The 19,796-nt window shown below is 42.9% G+C and overlaps 1 protein-coding gene across 1 annotated transcript in view; it reads left to right on the top strand.

The window, feature by feature from the left end:
- Window positions 1-19,250, top strand: part of GGH (gamma-glutamyl hydrolase) — a 31,792-nt gene extending 12,542 nt beyond the window's left edge. The window contains exons 3-9 of the mRNA XM_044294169.1: window positions 592-642; window positions 3,897-3,981; window positions 10,820-10,958; window positions 12,755-12,861; window positions 15,991-16,081; window positions 17,018-17,155; window positions 18,847-19,250. Coding sequence (XP_044150104.1) covers window positions 592-642; window positions 3,897-3,981; window positions 10,820-10,958; window positions 12,755-12,861; window positions 15,991-16,081; window positions 17,018-17,155; window positions 18,847-18,965 — 730 coding nt within the window. The 3' untranslated portion in view covers window positions 18,966-19,250. The remainder of the gene's footprint in view (window positions 1-591; window positions 643-3,896; window positions 3,982-10,819; window positions 10,959-12,754; window positions 12,862-15,990; window positions 16,082-17,017; window positions 17,156-18,846) is intronic.
- The last annotated feature ends 546 nt before the right edge of the window (window positions 19,251-19,796 follow it).

Genomic DNA, 19,796 nt, shown 5'->3' on the forward strand with positions numbered 1-19,796 from the left:
CACTGCTTCCTATAGCTGTACAGTGGATTGGTGAGAATGAGAATATGCTCTTATTTAAAGGGGTTTTCCCGGATTTTGATATTGATGGCCTATCCTCAGGATAGGCCATCAATATCAGATCAGCAGCAGTCCAAAACCCTGCGCCTCTACCCATCATTTACCAGCTTTGTCCACTGCACATTAGACAGAGCTTTGTACGATAGGCCATTAGTATCAAAATCCTGGACAACCACTTTACGGGTAGCATATTAGCATGACAGACCTGCTGAGCTACTGCACTAAACTTACTAAATATGGTGCAGTTTGCACAAGACCCGAGAAGAAAGAACAAAGGTGACTTTGATGTCCACTAAATTCATGAACCTGGCACTCCATGCCTCCTCTTGCATAGTTTCCAATGGGCATTAGTATCCTTGTGCATGCAGAGTGTGAGAAGGCTGATGGCCAGTCTCGACCTTCATCAGTGGTCATAGAGACACGGAGGGTTCTCCTAGTCCTGTTATGTAAAATGAGAAAAAAAGTAGCTCAAAATTACATTATGGTTAAAGTTTCATAACTATTAGTTAATAACTATATAATTCACCTTTTCAGGATCAATCTCACTGAAGAAGAGTATGCGAAGATCTTCAGTGCTATCAATGGGTATGTGTTAAAGGGAAACTGACTTTTCAACAATATCTCCAATAATGCATGTTCTGGCTGGAGCCATGGTTTGGATTATATACAAGCCTCCCCAAGCTCTCAAGGGCTGTGTTTTTTTTTGTTTTGTTTTTTTTTTGCTGCTAATTGCTCCAATATTGTACGGCAGCATTTGTCTGTCCTCTCAGAGCTGATTGGAGTGTCCACATGCAGGTACTGTATTCTGCCAGTACAATACTGGTCTAAAGTTCCCTTCACAAACTTGCAACCAGCCTGAGGAGAGCAGAGAGAATTCGCGGCACACGTGGTTTATAAAGTACATTTCTTCCCTCCAATGCCTTTCAAAGTTATGATTAGGGATAAGCGAATCGACTTCAGATGAAACATCCGAAGTCGATTTGCATAATAATCTGTTTCAATACTGTACGGAGCAGGAGCTCTGTACAGTATTAGAATGTACTGGCTCAGATGAGCAGAAGATATTACTTTGCGAAGTCTCACGAGACTTCGCTTAACTGCATAAATTAATTTTTACTGTAAAAAAAAAAAAAACTCTGGTTTGGTTCCAAGTGGTACAAGTGTTTAATCTGAAGTTGATTCCCTAGTTATGATCAGCCTAAGTATGTGTGCGTGAGGCTTGGTACACAAGAACATAGCTGAGAGAGTCATTCTAAAGGATCAGTTAATTTCTTCTTGAAAGTTTATAAACCCTTTCGAATTTTTTATATTTCTGCATAAATTCAGTCTAAAACTGCATCAGTCCTAAAAGTAGATAAAGATAATCAAGTGAAACAAACAAAACAAAAATATTAGACTTTCATTTATTGAGGAACATTATCCAATATAACATGTCTGAGTGGCAATGTATGTGAACCTTTAACCCTGGGTTCACACCGGAGCGCTCTGTATGCGCGATTGTACCGGCATTTACAATCGTGCATACAGAGGCAAGCGAACGCCCATTGTCGCGCGTTCCCGAAAGTCTATGTGCGGGAACGCGCGACAAAACACCCCAAAGAAGCTCAAGAACTTTTTTGAGCTTAGGGCGTTTTTCATCGCTTTCAGACGCGCTGTAAAACGCTCAAGTGTGAACCAGGGCCGTAGGGAAGCATTGGTTTTCATGTGATGAGCGTTTTACAGCGCGTTTGAACGCGCTGTAAAACCCTCAGGTGTGAACCCAGTGTTAGGATTAGCAGATAATCTGAAAGTAGAGTTAAGTCTTTTCAATTAATGGGATGACAATCAAGTGGACACCCTGTTTTATTTAAAGAACAGGGATCTATGAAAGTCTGATGATCTTCACAACAGGTTTGTGGAATTGTGTCATGGCATGAACAAAGGACATTTCTGAGGACCTCAGAAGAAGAGTTGTTGCTCCTTACCCTGGAAAATGTTACAAAACCGTTTCTAAACAGTTTGGACTCCACCAATCCACAGTCAGACATATTTTGTACGCATGGAGGAAATTCAAGACCATTTTGGCCCTCCCCAGGACTGGTCGACCAACAAAAATAATGCCAAGAGCAAGTTATGTAATGGTCTGCAAGGTCACAAAGTAACAGAAGTTAACCTCTAAACAACTAAAGGCCTTTCTCACATTAGCTAATATCAATGTTCATGAGTCCACCATTAGGAAGACACCACAACAACAATGGTGTGCATGGCAAGATTGCAAGGAGAAATCTGCAGCACTCCCAAAAGAACACTGCTGCCCATCTGCAGTTTGCTAAAGATAACCTGAACAAGCCAGAATGCTATCGGAGCAATGTTTTGTGGACGGATGAGAACAAAATAGGACTTCTTGATTTACATGAGAAGTGTTATATTTGGAGAAAGGAAAACACTGTATTACAGCATGAGACCCTCATTCCATGTGTGAAACACAGTACTGGTAGTATCATATCTTGGGCCTGGCTAACCATAATAGTTCAGAATTCATTGTTCCATTATATCAGCAAATTCTAAAGAAAAATATCAGGACATCTATCTGTGAGCTGAATCTCAAGAAAACGGCCATGCAGCAAGACAACAACCCTACGCACACTAGTTGTTCTACCAAAGAGTGGTTAAAGAAGAATAAAGTTTTGGAATGGCCAAGTCAAAGTCCTGAGCAGTTCATGGGAGGAAACCAACATAAAGCTGTTTGTATGGAGAAATTGGCTAAAATTCCTCCAAGCCAATGTGCAGAACTAATAAGCAATTACTGGAAATGTTTAGTTGCAGATATTGCTGCACAAGGGAGTCACACCAGATACAGAAAGCAAAGGTCCACACACATTTGCCACTCGCGGGCATGGGATAGTGGATCTTTTTTCTCAAAAAATAAATAACGAAGTCTAATATTTTTTTACTTTATTTCATTTCTAATATTTTTGTTTGATTTGGTTATCTTTATCTACCTTTTAGGACTTGTGTGAAAATCTGATCTAGTTTTAGGTCAAATGTATGCAGGAATGTAGAAAATACTGAAGGGTTCACAGACCTTTTTAAGCACCTCTAAATTAATAGTATAAAATAAACCAAAATGTTACCTTTTAAAAAAAAAAAAAAAAAAATGTATTAAATAAAAGGGCAAGAAATAAAACGCTAAACATGAAATGCTATGCATCCCACACTTAGTCCGAATGTTGGGCTATTAACAAAGTTTGCATTAAAAAGTCCAGACCAGCCCAAGATGGTGCTAAAGATGATCACTACTGGGGGACACCAATCTGCTATCTACTAGTGCTTAGGTTAACCCTTTTAACAGTCACATTGAAATTGGAAAAACCTTCATGAAAAATGTAACCTTATTGTTGATTTTGAATTTATGTCTGAAGTAAGTATGGCTGGCACACAAGTCCATTTTTAACTTCTGTCTTGTCACATAACTAATTTTAGCCTTAAAGAGGTTGACCCATCTCACACATTGGTGGCATATTAATAGGGTATGTAATCAATGTCAGATAGGTGGGACCCTCACCACCGTATCTCTAGAACAGTGCCCCAAAGTGAAGGGAGAGTACACCGTCCTGGCGCAGTGTTCTCTCACTTCACTTCTGTGGGAGTTCCAAAAAGAGCTGAAAGGGTGAGCTCCACTATTTCCAAAACTCCCATAGCTGTGAATGGAGAGCACACCACACGGGCACAGCCACCTTTCCATTCACCTCTATGGGGGTTCTGGAAATAGCCAAGCCACAATCAGATATTTTTGGCACTGATCTGAATATTTAACTTTTACAAATCAAATTTTTATATATATTTTTTTTGCATTCCAGAATTCTTCTTCCTGGTGGTGGTGTTGACCTTAGACATTCAGGATATGCGAAAGCATCCAAGATATTCTATGATTTGGCTTTGGCGGTAATTCTGTTTTTGACTTGAATACATTAACAGTATTATTTTATTGTACAGGTCCTTCTAAAAAAATTATCATATTGTGATAAAGTAAATTATTTTCTGTAATGTACTGATAAACATTAGACTTTCATATATTTTAGATTCATTACACACCAGCTGAAGTAGTTCAAGCCTTTTATTGTTTTAATATTGATGATTTTGGCATACAGCTCATGAAAACCCAAATTTCCTATCTCAAAAAATTAGCATATCATGAAAAGGTTCTCTAAACGAGCTATTAACCTAATCATCTGAATCAACTAATTAACTCTAAACACCTGCAAAAGATTCCTGAGGCTTTTAAAAACTCCCAGCCTGGTTCATTACTCAAAACCGCAATCATGGGTAAGACTGCCGACCTGACTGCTGTCCAGAAGGCCATCATTGACACCCTCAAGCAAGAGGGTAAGACACAGAAGGAAATTTCTGGACGAATAGGCTGTTCCCAGAGTGCTGTATCAAGGCACCTCAGTGGGAAGTCTGTGGGAAGGAAAAAAATTGTGGAGAAGGACCGATTCCAGACCTTGGGGGACCTGCGGAAGCAGTGGACTGAGTCTGGAGTAGAAACATCCAGAGCCACCGTGTACAGGCGTGTGCAGGAAATGGGCTACAGGTGCCGCATTCCCCAGGTCAAGCCACTTTTGAACCAGAAACAGCGGCAGAAGCGCCTGACCTGGGCTACAGAGAAGCAGCACTGGACTGTTGCTCAGTGGTCTAAAGTACTTTTTTCGGATGAAAGCAAATTTTGCATGTCATTCGGAAATCAAGGTGCCAGAGTCTGGAGGAAGACTGGGGAGAGGGAAATGCCAAAATGCCTGAAGTCCAGTGTCAAGTACCCACAGTCAGTGATGGTCTGGGGTGCCATGTCAGCTGCTGGTGTTGGTCCACTGTGTTTTATCAAGGGCATGGTCAATACAGCTAGCTATCAGGAGATTTTGGAGCACTTCATGCTTCCATCTGCTGAAAAGCTTTATGGAGATGAAGATTTCATTTTTCAGCACGACCTGGCACCTGCTCACAGTGCCAAAACCACTGGTAAATGGTTTACTGACCATGGTATTACTGTGCTCAATTGGCCTGCCAACTCTCCTGACCTGAACCCCATAGAGAATCTGTGGGATATTGGGAAGAGAAAGTTGAGAGACGCAAGACCCAACACTCTGGATGAGCTTAAGGCCGCTATCGAAGCATCCTGGGCCTCCATAACACCTCAGCAGTGCCACAGGCTGATTGCCTCCATGCCACGCCGCATTGAAGCAGTCATTTCTGCAAAAGGATTCCCGACCAAGTATTGAGTGCAGAACTGAACATGATTATTTGAAGGTTGACTTTTTTTTATTGGTCGGATGAAATATGCAAATTTTTTTTAGATATGAATTTTGGGTTTTCATGAGCTGTATGCCCAAATCATCAATATTAAAACAATAAAAGGCTTGAACTACTTTAGTTGTGTGTAATGAATCTAAAATATAAGAAAGTCTAATGTTTATCAGTACATTACAGAAAATAATGAACTTTATCACAATATGCTAATTTTTTTAGAAGGACCTGTATGTAGTTTCACATTGACTGTTTTTAGTTTTTTTTCAAATGTACTAGACTGCATTAAATTTTTATATGTTTTTGGTCGACAGTGCAGATTCTGCTTAAATTTCATTCTGCAGTCGGTTAAAAAAATATATATAAACATTCAGGAGTATCTTTTCTTAGAACTCTATGCTGTGCCGTTCCTCTATAATTCTTCCTGGAAACATATAAATAAAGGTTATGATAGATTAACACCGCAGAACAATGATTTTGAATGAGAGAAAAACATGTGATTTAGGCCTCAATCACTTCAATGGGGCCGCAAAAGATGCAGACAGCACTCCGTGTTCCATGTGCTGTCTGCATCCGTGGCTCCGTTCCGCGGCCCCCGCAAAAAAAAAATGTCCTATTCTTTTCCGCGCTTTGCGGACAAGAATAGGCATTTATATTGCCGGAGCCCGTTCCATTCCGCAAACTGCAGAAGGCAACACGGACGGCTTCCGTTTTTTTGCGGGTTTGCGGACCGCAAAAAAAACGGCACAGCCCTAAGCATGAGGCCTTATACTAAAATGAGCGCGCTGATTCCAAATATGAATTCGGAATTTGCCTGACGGGTCTAGATTTTAACCACTTAAAGGGCTTCTGTCACCCCACTAAAGTGTTTTTTTTTTTTTGGGCTAGTGAAATTAGTTATATTGCGATATATGACAATATAATTGTGTTACTTACTTTGATCCAGCAGTTTCTGCAAAAAACGAAGTTTTAATATATGTAAATTCGGTCTCTAACAGCAAGTAGGGCGGCTACTTGCTGCTAGCTGCTGCAGAAATCCGCCCCCTCGTCGTGTTGATTGACAGGGCCAGCCGGGATCTCCTCCTCTGGCCAGCCCTGTCGGCATTTCAAAAATCGCGCTCCTGTGTTGATTCGGCGCAGGCGCTCTGAGATGAGGAGGCTCGTCTCCTCAGAACTCTCTGTGCGCCTGCGCCGATGACATCACCGAAATAGAAGACACCATCGGCGCAGGCGCACTGAGGGAGTGCTGAGGAGACGAGCCTCCTCATCTCAGAGCGCCTGCGCCGAATCAACACAGGCGCGCGATTTTTGAAATGCCGACAGGGCTGGCCGGAGGAGGAGATCCCGGCTGGCCCTGTCAATCAACACGACGAGGGGGCGGATTTCTGCAGCAGCTACCAGCAAGTAGCCGCCCTACTTGCTGGTAGAGACCGAATTTACATATTATAAAACTTCGTTTTTTGCAGAAACTGCTGGATCAAAGTAAGTAACACAATTATATTGTCATATATCGCAATATAACTAATTTCACTAGCCCCAAAAAAAACAAAACACTTTAGTGGGGTGACAGAAGCCCTTTAAGGACCCTGGGATTTTCCATTTTTTGCATTTTCGTTTTTCACTTCCCTTCTTCCCATAGTCCTAACTTTTTTTTATTTTTCCATTCACATAGCTTTATGAGGGTTTATTTTTTGCGGGACAAATTTTACTTTCTAAGGGCACCATTTATAGTTGCATACCATGTAGTAGGAAGCGGGAAAAAAAATTCCAAATGGAGTAAAATTGGGAAAAAATGCAATTCTGATAAAGAGATAGATATAGATATATTATTTGCACTATAGAGAATATGGAGAAGTGGAGGGCACTCAGATGGTTGGGTATATAGGTAGTCTATAGTGTCAATGCAGGTATGGTATAAAGGATTGTTTATTATATAAAATATAGTATATGTACACAACGCTAGATCTGTCGATTCAGTAATGTTTTAGACACGTATAGATGGTCGGTGTGTTAGTACAATGCAAATAGTCGATTAGTCTATATATCGCTCTGTATCAAGGCTTGCCTGCTTATACAGGTGATCAGTCTGTATAGAGGTGCACAATAAAGTAAGATCAAATCAGAATAAAAACGACATAAAGTAGAATAGAACCATTAATGATCTAGGTATTACTGTTTTCTTCTTATGTCCTGGATAAGTATTGACAGCCGTGTACAATATGAAACAGTCTTACCCCATCAGTTGTGGGTCTCTGGAAACGGCTGCAAGAAATTCTGTGTACACAGTACCCCGATATGTACGGGCGGTAGTCCGGTCCTGGATGGCGTTGGTGTACACGTGGTGTGATGCTCCCTCGGCGTCTCTCTCTGCTGCGGCGTCCTGGGTTCCTGGTTGCTCATCCTGCGTCCCACGTAATGCGGGGAATGGCGTCTCACGTGACCGGAAGGATAGCTGTGTTGCTGCGGTCAGCTGAGTGCTTACGTCACACTTTTATACTATAAAAGTAACACGGATTCTGGGTATGCGTGCTATGACATCTTCTTAAATATTGTTAATATATTGTGTTTTTATTACGCCAATATATTACCAATATATGCACGTGAGATTTAATATTTACCTGGGAGCCCATATATGGGCCTATAACATCAACAATAACATTGATTACTGAGAGTGGCGCCAAATTTTGTTTATTTACTTGATTCCAGTAATTGTCCTGAAAATCGGGGAGTTTAATTTGGGCTTAGAGGGCTTTTCTCACTAGAGAGAGTTAATAGAATTGTGATGGTCCATTTTGCTTCCTTTACTGGCTATATTCCTTTTTTTTTTTTAAATCACATTATAACCTGCTCATTTCGATGGTTGCGACCACCCTGTAATCCAGCATCGATGGCCGTGCTTGCATAATATAGGAAAAACTGTCGGCTTCTCTGGTGGCTGGCCATCAGGAGTGCACATAGTCGGGCACTTTTTTTCTATAGTGTGCAAGCATGGCCACCACTGCTGGATTGCAGGGTGGACGTAACCATGGAAACAAGCAGTGTGTAATCTGACAAATGAATCTAGCCAGCAAAGGAAGCAATATGGACAATCACAATACATTAATAAGTGCCTTGTATAAAATTTGTTTACATGATAAACACCATTTGCTGAAGTGAGACAGCCCCTTTAAGTGGAGACATTTAGTCGACCCTGCCTCCTATTCATAAATGAGCGCTTTCTCTTTCTCTTGCATAACCCCTCTCCCCCTTAGTTACTGGTTAAATCTGTGTGACAGGTGCCCTGCAATAACCAGTAAGCACTTTCCCGTGCTAGCAAGGAACGTACTTGGTTAACCCTCTAATGACCAGACACTTTTTAACAATTTGGCACACGTGGTGGTTTAACGGTTCAAACTTTTTATTTGTTGGACCACCAAAATAGTTTTTGCAGGTTTTTTTTTTTTTTTTTTTCTTTTTTGTGACCTTATTTCTATCTTTTTTATTTTATTGGGGGAAAATTGAGAAAAACATTTAAAAATAAATCTCTATTCACTGCGTAATAAACAGTTTCTGTCTTCTCTGGTCCTCCACTGCCACTGACAGCGGAGAACTCCACCTGCTAGAGTGCAGTAGCAGCAACTTTTTTCCAGCAGATCGCAGACATTTAGCCCCTCAGATGCCACGGTTAAATGTGACCACGGCACCTGAGAGGTAAAAAACAAAACAAAACATAAATGCGTGCTTCCTTGCCTGCAATGACTGCCCCATGTGCCATTCGAAGGAGCTGTCCTTTCTCTGTGAAGGGCCTGAGCTGGAGGCTATAAGGCCTTTCACAGGTATATTCCGATGTAGGCCAGCAGGTGGCAGCACTAGATTAAAATATACAGAATTTTGTATTTAGCGGTGTATTTAAATCTAATAGTTGTAGGCCATAAACTATAAAACCATGCTTTTGGGATTTTTTTTTTCATCTTTCCAATGAAAAAGTTATGGCTCCAGATAGCCAGGGAGAAAAAAAAAGGAAAATTGCCAAGTCAGGAAGAAGTTAAAACTCAACACAGAAAACAGAATTCATCATCTTTCTTCTAAGTTGCTCAGTTCCCCCCCCCCCCCCCCCAGACCTATCCATTACACTTTAACAGCACCGCGCTTTCTCCAGTCTCATAGGTCTGCTGCTCCAGGCGTCCAAATCCTTACCTTCACTTGTTGCTTTCAACTCAAGAATATCACTCGTATTTTCTCCTTTCTCAACCCTGAGTGAACTAAAATGCTTGTGCAAGTCCTCATCATCTCCCATCTGGACTACTGCAACATCCTCCCTCCTCTGTGGCCACCCATCTAGCACTCTTGCACCCCTCCAATTTTTCTTTTACTACAAGTGTGCAGCTTTTAGGGTCCATTCACACGTCCGTGAATGTGTCCGCACCCGTTCCGCAATTCTGTGATACGGGTGCGGACCCATTCCTTCTCTATAGGGACGGAATGGATGCGGAGAGCACATTATGTGCTATCTGCATTTCCGGAGCGCGGCCCCGATCTTCCGGTCCGCAGCTCCAGAAAAAAAAGGACATGTCAAACACACATCGCCATGGAATGAATGAATGAATTAAATATATTTAATGAAATAAATAATAATAAAACAACAGTTCAGGGAAACTTACTGCATATGGGACAACAAAGCCAACGGATAGTCACTGCACCTCTGCTGACAAAGATGCATCGGCAGAAAAGGCTTTGATTTTCATTGCAGTTTTTGGAATTTGACCTGCCCTGATTGGCAAAGGGTTGTCTTCTCCGATGAGTCACATTTTCTGCTTCATCAAACGGATGGACATTGGGGTGTTAGGCGAGAAACATCAGAGAACAAACACCTTACTACCATTGGTAGAAGAACACAAGCTGTGGCATTCTCCGGACCTACTCATCTTTGTGGAAGACATGGTGAACCGATTTGGGTATAAATCCATCTTTGCAGATCAGGTACACCCATACATGCTGTTTGTCTTCCCTGGGTTGGATGGGATTTTCCAGCAAGACATTGCGACATGTCACACAGCTGGAAATATCTGACATTGGTTGGAAGAACATGACCAAGACTTCCAAGTACTAACTTGGCCCCCTAATCCCCAGACATGAATCCGGTTGAGCATCTGTGGGACCACCTCGTGCGTCGTGTTCGCTCTATGGATCCTCCCCCATGCCCAGTCAGCATGGCTCCAGATACCTGTGACAACCCACCAGGACCTTTATTGAGTCACTCCCAGCCCGTCCAGCTGCTGTCCATGCTGCACACTGCGGTTACTCTGGTTATTAGCTGGTCGTCATAATAATGTGACTCTACTGTGTATATGGGAGCTAAATACGGGCACCTCAAGTCACAAGCGCTGGCCCACTTTGATGCGTTGTGTAAAAGGGCACAAATGATAGTGCATCAAGCAAAAGTAGAGTTGCCACCAGTGTCTCTGGTGTTAATGGTAATATGTTTGTATTTTTACTTTCTTAGGCAAATGACAAAGGCGACTACTTTCCTATCTGGGGAACATGTTTAGGATTTGAGCAGTTGACCGTACTGACAAGTGGAGACCTCCTGCTAACACTGACCAAAACGGAGGACATTTCCTTGCCTCTAAACTTTACTGAAAGTAGGTAAATTGTGTAGAATGGTTTGTCATCTGGTTGTAATTATACATGCACCGCTGCTACAAAGGTGACGGCATGCAGTTAAACATTTAGGCTAGGACTACACTGCAACATGTGGACATATTTTGTAATGCTAGTCTATGGTGTCACACTGCGACATCCAGAATGGATTTTTGTGCGATTGTTGTGTCACAGTCACAGTGTGACATCATAGATTATCATTACAAAATATGTTGTGCAACTTTAGACCAGGGCTACACGACTGACTATTTGTGGCAGTAGTGTCACGCGATATATTTTATAATTTTATAATATATTTTGCTAGTCTATGTTGTCATACTGTGACACGATCGTTGCAAAAATCCATTGAAGTTGGATTTTTGTGCGACTGTTGTGTCGCAGTCGCAGTGCGACACTATAGACTAGCATTATAATATATGTTGCTGGACACACGTTGCAGTGTAGTTGTACCCTATATGTCGTCGTGTAGCCCTAGCCTAAAGAGGAAGGAGTGCTCGCAGTTGATCGCTGGGAGTGCCAGGAGTGGACCCCTGCCGATCGGATATTGATCACCTATCCAGAGGATAGATCATCAATATTCTACCACTACAAAATCATGTTCTCTTTTTTTTTTTCTTTTTTTAAGGCTGCTTTCACACTAGCGTTCGGGTTTCCGTTCGTGAGCTCCGTTTGAAGGAGCTCACGAGCGGACCCGAACGCAGCCGTCCAGCCCTGATGCAGTCTGAATGGAGGCGGATCCGCTCAGACTGCATCAGTCTGGCGGCGTTCAGCCTCCGCTCCGCTCGCCTCCGCACGGACAGGCGGACAGCTGAACGCTGCTTGCAGCGTTCGGGTGTCCGCCTGGCCGTGCGGAGGCGTGCGGATCCGTCCAGACTTACAATGTAAGTCAATGGGGACGGATCCGTTTGAAGATGCCACAATGTGGCTCAATCTTCAAGCGGATCCGTCCCCCATTGACTTTACATTGAAAGTCTGGACGGATCCGTCCCAGGCTATTTTCACACTTAGCTTTTTTTAGCTAATATAATGCAGACGGATCCGTTCTGAACGGAGCCTCCGTCTGCATTATTATGGGCGGATCCGTTCAGAACGGATCCGCCCGAACGCTAGTGTGAAAGTAGCCTAATATGCATGTACAGTGAGTGTTTGTTTTTGTAACCTTTTTTTAAGGAATTAGGTTGATTAACTTTTTGTAGCGCTCCCTTAGCAACACGCTAACTGAGCATTGCTAATGAAGATTGCTTGTGATGACTACCTGTAAGATTTAGAGACGGGCCCCTCAGCCTGCCTCTCCTCTCTCTGCCTCTGCTGCTGCCTCCCTACATGTGTACCATGTCATATAAAAAGCGAAGCTTTTACAATTCTCCCTGCCTATTTTATCTTCTGCCAGCGCTGATCTCTGGCATCAGCGTTCCCCAGGGATCAGCTCTGACAGTAGGAATGTAGGAAAACAATACACCTATTGCCATAACTGTACTGTCTTCTTGTATCCCCACTTTCAATGCTTACTCACTGAGTGCATAATTAACATTTTAAATTATGTGTATGTATATATAAATGCACATTGCTGAGTGTATACTTCCCCCAGGGGGACACCTGCAGGCACAGGCCACTGTGCCTATGGGTATATCTGGCACCTACAGTAAGAGCTCTCTCCTTTGTGTTATGCCATCTTGATATAAGCCATCATAGAAGACCTAACTGTCCCGCTTTTAACACCTTTAAATGATAAAACTGTAGGGAATTACATTTTTTTTATGCTGCCTTTATATTCTAGATGTCTTAAAAAGCAAATTATTCCAGAACATTCCACGGCCATTGTATAAAGCCCTCTCCAGCCTCCCTTTAACCGCAAACTTCCATGACTGGAGCCTCTCTATGCAGGTAAGTTCTAGATAATGCTGTGTTAAGCTTATGCTCTTATTTGGATTGATCGTTTGATATTTTTAGCTTAGACTACTTTCACACTAGCATTTTTGGCTTTCCGTTTGGGAGATCCGTTCAGGATCAGTTTTGCCCTAATGCATTCTGAATGGATAAGGATCCGCTCAGAATGCATCAGTTTGCCTCCGTTCAGTCTCCATTCCGCTCTGGAGGCAGACACCAAAACGCTGCCTCCAGAGTTTTGCTGTCCGTCCTGGGATGCAGAGCGAGACGAATCCATCCTGACACACAATGTAAGTGAATGGGAATGGATCCGTTTTCTCTGGCACAATAGAAAACTGATCCGCCTCCCATTTGCTTTCAGTGGAGTTCATGACTGATCCGTCTTGGCTATTTTACAGATAATACAAACGGATCCATTCATGCCGGATGCATGCACTTATATTATTGTAACGGATCCGTTTTTGCAGATCCAGGACAGATCCACCCAAAACGCGAGTGTGAAAGTAGCTTTAGTGTCAAACGCATACTTTTCCATTACATAGCAAAATGAATGGCTAACTATATTAATAGGAGCACCACTCTTGTCTATTGGATACATCTGATATTGCAACTGAACCCTATTTGAGTTCTAGGGGGCTGAGCTGCTATACCGGACACAGCCCTTGGTCAAGAGTAGTGTGGTTTCTGAGGACAGGCCCTTATTTCTCTAATACCAGAAGTCCCTTTAAAGGAGTTGTCCCAGAATGACAGCTTATCACCTATCTGCCAGAGTGGTGATAAATGCCCCCAATTTCATAGACTTTAATTGGAGCGGCAGTGTGCATTCACGTCCGCCACTCCATTCCATTAAAACGGCCTAATGTATTGTGATTGTCCATATTGCTTCCTTTGCTGGCTGGATTTGTTTTTCCATCACATTATACACTGCTCGTTTCCATGGTTACAGACCACCCTGCAATTCATCAGTGGTGGTCGTACTTGCACACTATATGAAAAAGCGTCAGCCTCTCTAGTGGCCGGGACCATGGGAGTGCACATAGGCTAGTGATTTTTCCTACAGTGTGCAAGCACGACCACCACTGATGGATTGCAGGGTGGTCTGTAACCATGGAAATGGGCAGTGTATAAAGTGATGGAAAAATGAATCCAGCCAGCAAAGGAAGCAATATGGACAATAACAGTACATTAGTAAGTGGCTTGTATTAACTTTCTCTACATGATAAATGCAACTTACTGAAGTGAGACAACCCCTTTAAATGATTTGCCGACCGATTAATATAGAAAGTCATTTGCCTTTGGTTTAGCTTAATTTGTGTGAGGCCTCTTGCACACGAACGTGTGCGCCTCGTGGCCGTTCAGCGGCCTGCAAATTGCGGGCCACAATGCACGAACACCAACCGCGAGGCAGCCGTAGCGGATCGCGGACCCATTCACTTTAATGGGTCTGCGATCCGCCCGTTCCACAAAAAGATAGGACATGTCCTATCTTTTTGCGGAACGGAAGTACGGGGCAAAGCCCCACGGAAGCACTCCATAGTGCCTCCGTAAGGTTCCGTACTTCCATTCCGCATCCGTGATGCGGAATGCCCACGGAATGGCCCTCATGTATTCCGGATCTGCAAATGCAGTCCGCAATACGGCCACGGAGCGCACACGTTCGCGTGAAAGAGGCCTGAAGCAGTTGTTGGTACTGAATGTAAAAGAAAAATCGTGCAATTATTCAAACACATACAGTCTCAATATTGTCAGCACATCCTTGTTAACATGAATTGATGTGCAGCTAATAGCTTAGGAATTTTATACCCCCATAAAAGATGCGATCAGCCGGAAAAACATGAGCAGAGGAATGTTTGTTCACCCATACACCAGCCCCTGTGTTAAAGGACACCTGTCAGCAGATTGGTACCTATGACACTGGCTGACCTGTTACACGTGCGCTTGGCAACTAAACACATCTGTGTTGGTCCCATGTTCATATGTGCCCGCATTGCTAAGAAAAATGAAGTTTTAATACATGCAAATGATCCCCTAGGAGCAACGGGGGCGTTAGCGTTACACCCAGAGGCTCTGCTTTCTCTGCAACTGCCGCGCCCTGTTCACTTTGATGGGACGAGACAGTGAAAACATCATCACACCTGGTCCTTTCAAAGCTGAGAACGCTGAGCCTATAGGAGTAATGGCAACGCCCCTGTTGCTCCTAGAGGCTCATTTGCATGTATTAAAACTTAAATTTTTCTCAGCAATGCGGGCACATATGAACATGGGACCAGCACAGATGTCTTCAGTTGCCAAGTGCACGTGTAACAGGTCAGCCAGTGTCCTAGGTTCAATTTACTCTCGTTAATTTCAGTGGGGAGAGACTGCATCCAGTTAGAATTTGACAGCATTTTGGTAAATTTGGAATATATATTTGACAGCTATTAGTAGTTAATTGGACTTATGTTAATGACTTCAGTGTTATTAGTTAGTAGCCCCTAGTGACTTGGAGCCATTTTTTAACAAAGCAATGGAATTGATCACCTGAAGTTAGGAAAGGTGCACATCCACACTCCACAGCATGTCCATGGTCCCGCGCTGCACTGACGTATGCACACCGTGACCTGACGCGCTGTGTGACGTCAGACGCAGAGCAGCGCGGAACAGTGGAGTGTTGGTGGCGCCCCTGCTGGAAAGGTAAGTTGGTGCGACTAAGGCCAGGCGCCCAGAGTGCAGAGTCATAGCAACCAATGACACTGTCCACTCCGGGTGTCAGGAGGAGCTGCTGGCACAAGGGTGGGGGAGAACTAATTGCATGGGGGGGGGGCCCTGAAGGCACTGGGCGATAGTGGAACTGATGCACTTGGGCTGATCGCACAGGGGGGAATGAAGGGTGTTGGGGTCTGATGCGTTTTTATAAAGGAAACAGTCTATTAATTCATTTTTTCTTATTAGATTACTTGATTAATCATAAAAAATAATCGATAGAATACTCTATTTCTAAAATAATCATTTACTGCAGCCCTACAGCCGACACATTGTGTTTCCCGGGCTGAGTCCGATCGTGTGAATCAGCCCTTCCGTTTGGTCCTCATGAAGCACTTTATGCCTGCACTGTTCACGTTTCCTTTTTCTGCATTTTATCTATAGAACTTTACAGCAAATGCGAAGCTGAGAAAATTCTACAACGTCCTGTCAACCAACTTTGATGGTGTCCTGGAATTTATCTCTACGTTTGAAGGTATTAAACAGTGTCATGAAAATAGGACTGCAGTTCAAATAAGACGTTGTACATTATAGTCCTTTCATTTCACTGAACCCTGTGGTCTCCCAGTGCCAAGTGCCTCCCAAATGACATATGAAAGGAGCTGCTTAAATCTGTGTTCTGAGTAATCAAAAAGTATACATCTCCATTTTATATATCGATTGAATTTCAGCGCCTTTAGTTTATCTCCTGGGTATTTCTATACTGTATGTATGAACTCACCCGTAGTATAAAAGTCTAAAGTCTGAGGGTACAGTGTGGGTCCATAGACCTTTGTGATGCCATATTGTGATTTAGTGCAACCGAAAGGTGTACAAAGCCACAATGTGGCGATGTGCATGAGGCCTAATGCTCTTGACACTATTACTCAGTGTATATGTGACAATGTAAGACTACTTTCACATCTGAGTTTTTGCTGGATTCGTCAGGGTATCAGCAAAAACGCATCCGGTCAATAATACAATGTCTGCATCTATTCAGAACGGATGCGGTTATATTATCTCCAAAATGAACAAGACGGCACTAAAACCATTGCAAGTTCACTGGTGCCGGATCCATTTTTGTTTTGTGTCCAAAAAACCGGAGCCGACACCATTGACTTACATTGTGTTTCATGTCGGATCCGTCTTGCTCAGTATACCATGACGCTTGCAGTGTTTTTGTGTGCGTCATGGGAACGCAAGGGAACGGAATGCATTCTGATGCACTCTGTTCAAGTTCGTTCAGTTTTGTCCCCATTAAAAGTAATTGGGGAGAAAACTGAAGCGTTTTGCTGCGGATCCCAAAACCGTACAGCAAAACGCTGATGTGAACGTAGCAGAAGTCTGACTTTCAGCACAATGTGAGGGAACGGCCCATGTGACTGATTATCCAATTAATGTCTTGTATGTTCTGCCATATTGTATTTTGCAGCTTATGATTACCCTTTTTACGGAGTCCAGTGGCATCCTGAAAAAAATCCATTTGAATGGAAAAAGACCTCCGATATACCCCATACTGCAGAAGCTGTCCAGGTGGCTTTTTATATGGCGGACTTCTTTGTTAATGAAGGTAAAAACATCATAGAAAAATAGGGCCGGATATCTAGGTCACTGCCTCAGATTATGAATCTTAGCATGTAAAATATATCCACGCAGATTAGTGGTACTTTTTATTTCCATTGTGCAAAAACCCAACTTCCAAAACTTCATATGCAGTGTGTGGTTTCAGCAGCAGCACATCACCATGTGCTGTCATGATGTCCGGCGTTTTACCAGGTAAAATAGTGCAGCATGCTGTGGATTCTGTCCAGCTTTTTTAATGAAATCTATGATAGAGGTCCCTTATGGAACTTCCAGCGCAGGTGTGAATGTAGCCTTAGTTTCTGAAAGTGCAAGAGGCCTCTGTTAATCTGTGCCGCCATCATGGACAACCAGTGGCCACATTCCTTGACATTGATCTGACTACATGGGGGGGAAGCTTTTTCTGGTGATCCGTTGTGACTATTGAGGAAAGAAGATGTGCCCTGACAGCATCAATGGGGAATGTGATACAGAGAGGTACGTGGTACCAGAGATACTTTTTCTGGCAGATCTCCATTTTAGCAAAAAGAGGAGCAAATAGGGCCATGAGCAGTGCCAGCCTCCTCTCTATTAACGCTGTATGTGCTAGCCGCACATTTTGGAGAGGAGCTGTCCACGGTGCTCAACTTCTTTTTCTAGATCAGGGGTCAGCAACCTCCGGCACTCCAGGAGCATGCTGGGAGTTGTAGCTTCACAACAGCTGGAGTGCCAAAGCTTGCTGATCCCTGCTCTAGATGGTGACCATCTGGCTCAGCACAGGAGCATGGGGATCCAGCAGTGTGTCTACTACCAAGCTTATATTGCTGCAATAATTTTTTCGTTTTTTCCCTCGCTGCATTCATAGAACCATAACGTTTTATTTTCAGTCTTCTTTCCTTTTTTTGTGGGTTGAATTCTAATTATCATGAAAATGAAAAGGTAGATCCAGCTGTCAATGGCACTAATATACTTTCTTTATTCATAAATCCATTAAATGCATAGGCCTTGAAGTGCAAGATGCCAAACAGTGGAGAAGACCGTTTCGCGCTGACTGTGCGTCCACAGGCCTCCAGCCTTGGTAGTGCAGGCAGTGCGAAATGATATGTCTTTGGATATGTTGTAGCAACACGTCAAAGGTCTTTATCTGTGGGAATCTGAGTGCTGGGACCTCCACCAATCGCTGCAATGAGAAGAGAGAAGTGCTTGCGTACCACCCTCTCCTTCACTACAGGACCCATAGATTTTCTAATGAGTTCATCTCACTTCCTCTCCTGCAGCTAGGGGAGAGAGCGTGAAATGCAAGCACTTGTCTCTCCTTATTCTGGGGGTCTCAGTACTTGGCGCACCACCGATCAAAACTTTTGATATGTCACTATGACAGATCAAACATTTAGTTAAAGCCCAGTGAATATCCTTTAAATCTGGGTGATTTAGGGTCCATTCACAGGTCCGCAATTTCGTTCCGCATTTTGCGAAACGGAATTGCCGACCCATTCATTTCTATGGGGCAGCACGATGTGCTGCCCAGATCCGCACTTCCGGGTCCGCAATTCCGATCCCGCAATTGCGGACCAGAAAAGGCATTTTCTATGAGAATGCCGGCGATATCAGTGTTTTGTGGATCCGCAAAAACACACACAGACGTGTGAATGGACCCTTACTGTGATACCCGTGATATTGTTTTATTTTTTGTCTTTGCAGCCAGGAAAAGTCAGCACCAGTTCTCCGATGAAGCACAAGCGCAATATCCACTAATATATAATTACTCTCCAGCGTACACAGGAAATATTTCTGTCTTTGAGCAAATGTATTTTTTCTGAAGAAGTTTTAAAGTTGTTGTTCTTGACATGCTACCATCCATTGTGAGAAGATATTTTTGCTATGCACATTGTATTGTTTGCAGCTAATGTGATGGCATCAAATGATTTTACAGCATTCCCTGTTGAACGTATATCAATAGGTGTTACTGGAATTTCTTTGGAATTGTTACACTGAATGTAAACCTTCACGCACTGCGGAGGATGCCGTGTTTCTTATTAAATTATTTCCTATGTTCACTCCTGAAAACTGCTAATATTAAATGTTGACTTGAAAATTCAGGCCAACTCTAGTCTACTGTATTCAATTCATCATGGCTTAATGGTATATCCAACAAATACAATAATGGGCATTACCAATCAATAATGTGTATATTTGTAAGGATGTGGTTTAGGGTTTACCTGCTTTATCATTTATTTGAAAAACATCACTGCAGCTTTCAATGCATTTTGAGTCAAAGCCAGTAGTGGATCCAGCAGGAAGGAGAAGTACAATCTAAGGCTATGGTAACACAGTCAGGTTTCCTGATGCAGTATTGGAACAAATAAATCGTATATATATCCTATATAATTTATCTCCTTTTTATGATCCACTTCTGATTTTTGCTTCCAAAACTGCATCAGGAAGACTGACCATATTCTGTAGACAAAGGTATTGGGGCACACCTCTTACTCATTAAAGTTTTTCATTCAGTCCCATTGCCACAGGTGTATAAAATCCAGCCCCTAGCCTTGCAGTCTGCCTTTACAGACATTTGGAAAATAAAGAGTTGTCATAAAGAGCTCACTGAATTCCAGCTTGCTACTGTCATAGGATGGCATGGTTGCAAAGAG

Source organism: Bufo gargarizans, chromosome 5, assembly GCF_014858855.1.
Source record: "Bufo gargarizans isolate SCDJY-AF-19 chromosome 5, ASM1485885v1, whole genome shotgun sequence".
Classification (NCBI taxonomy): domain Eukaryota; kingdom Metazoa; phylum Chordata; class Amphibia; order Anura; family Bufonidae; genus Bufo; species Bufo gargarizans.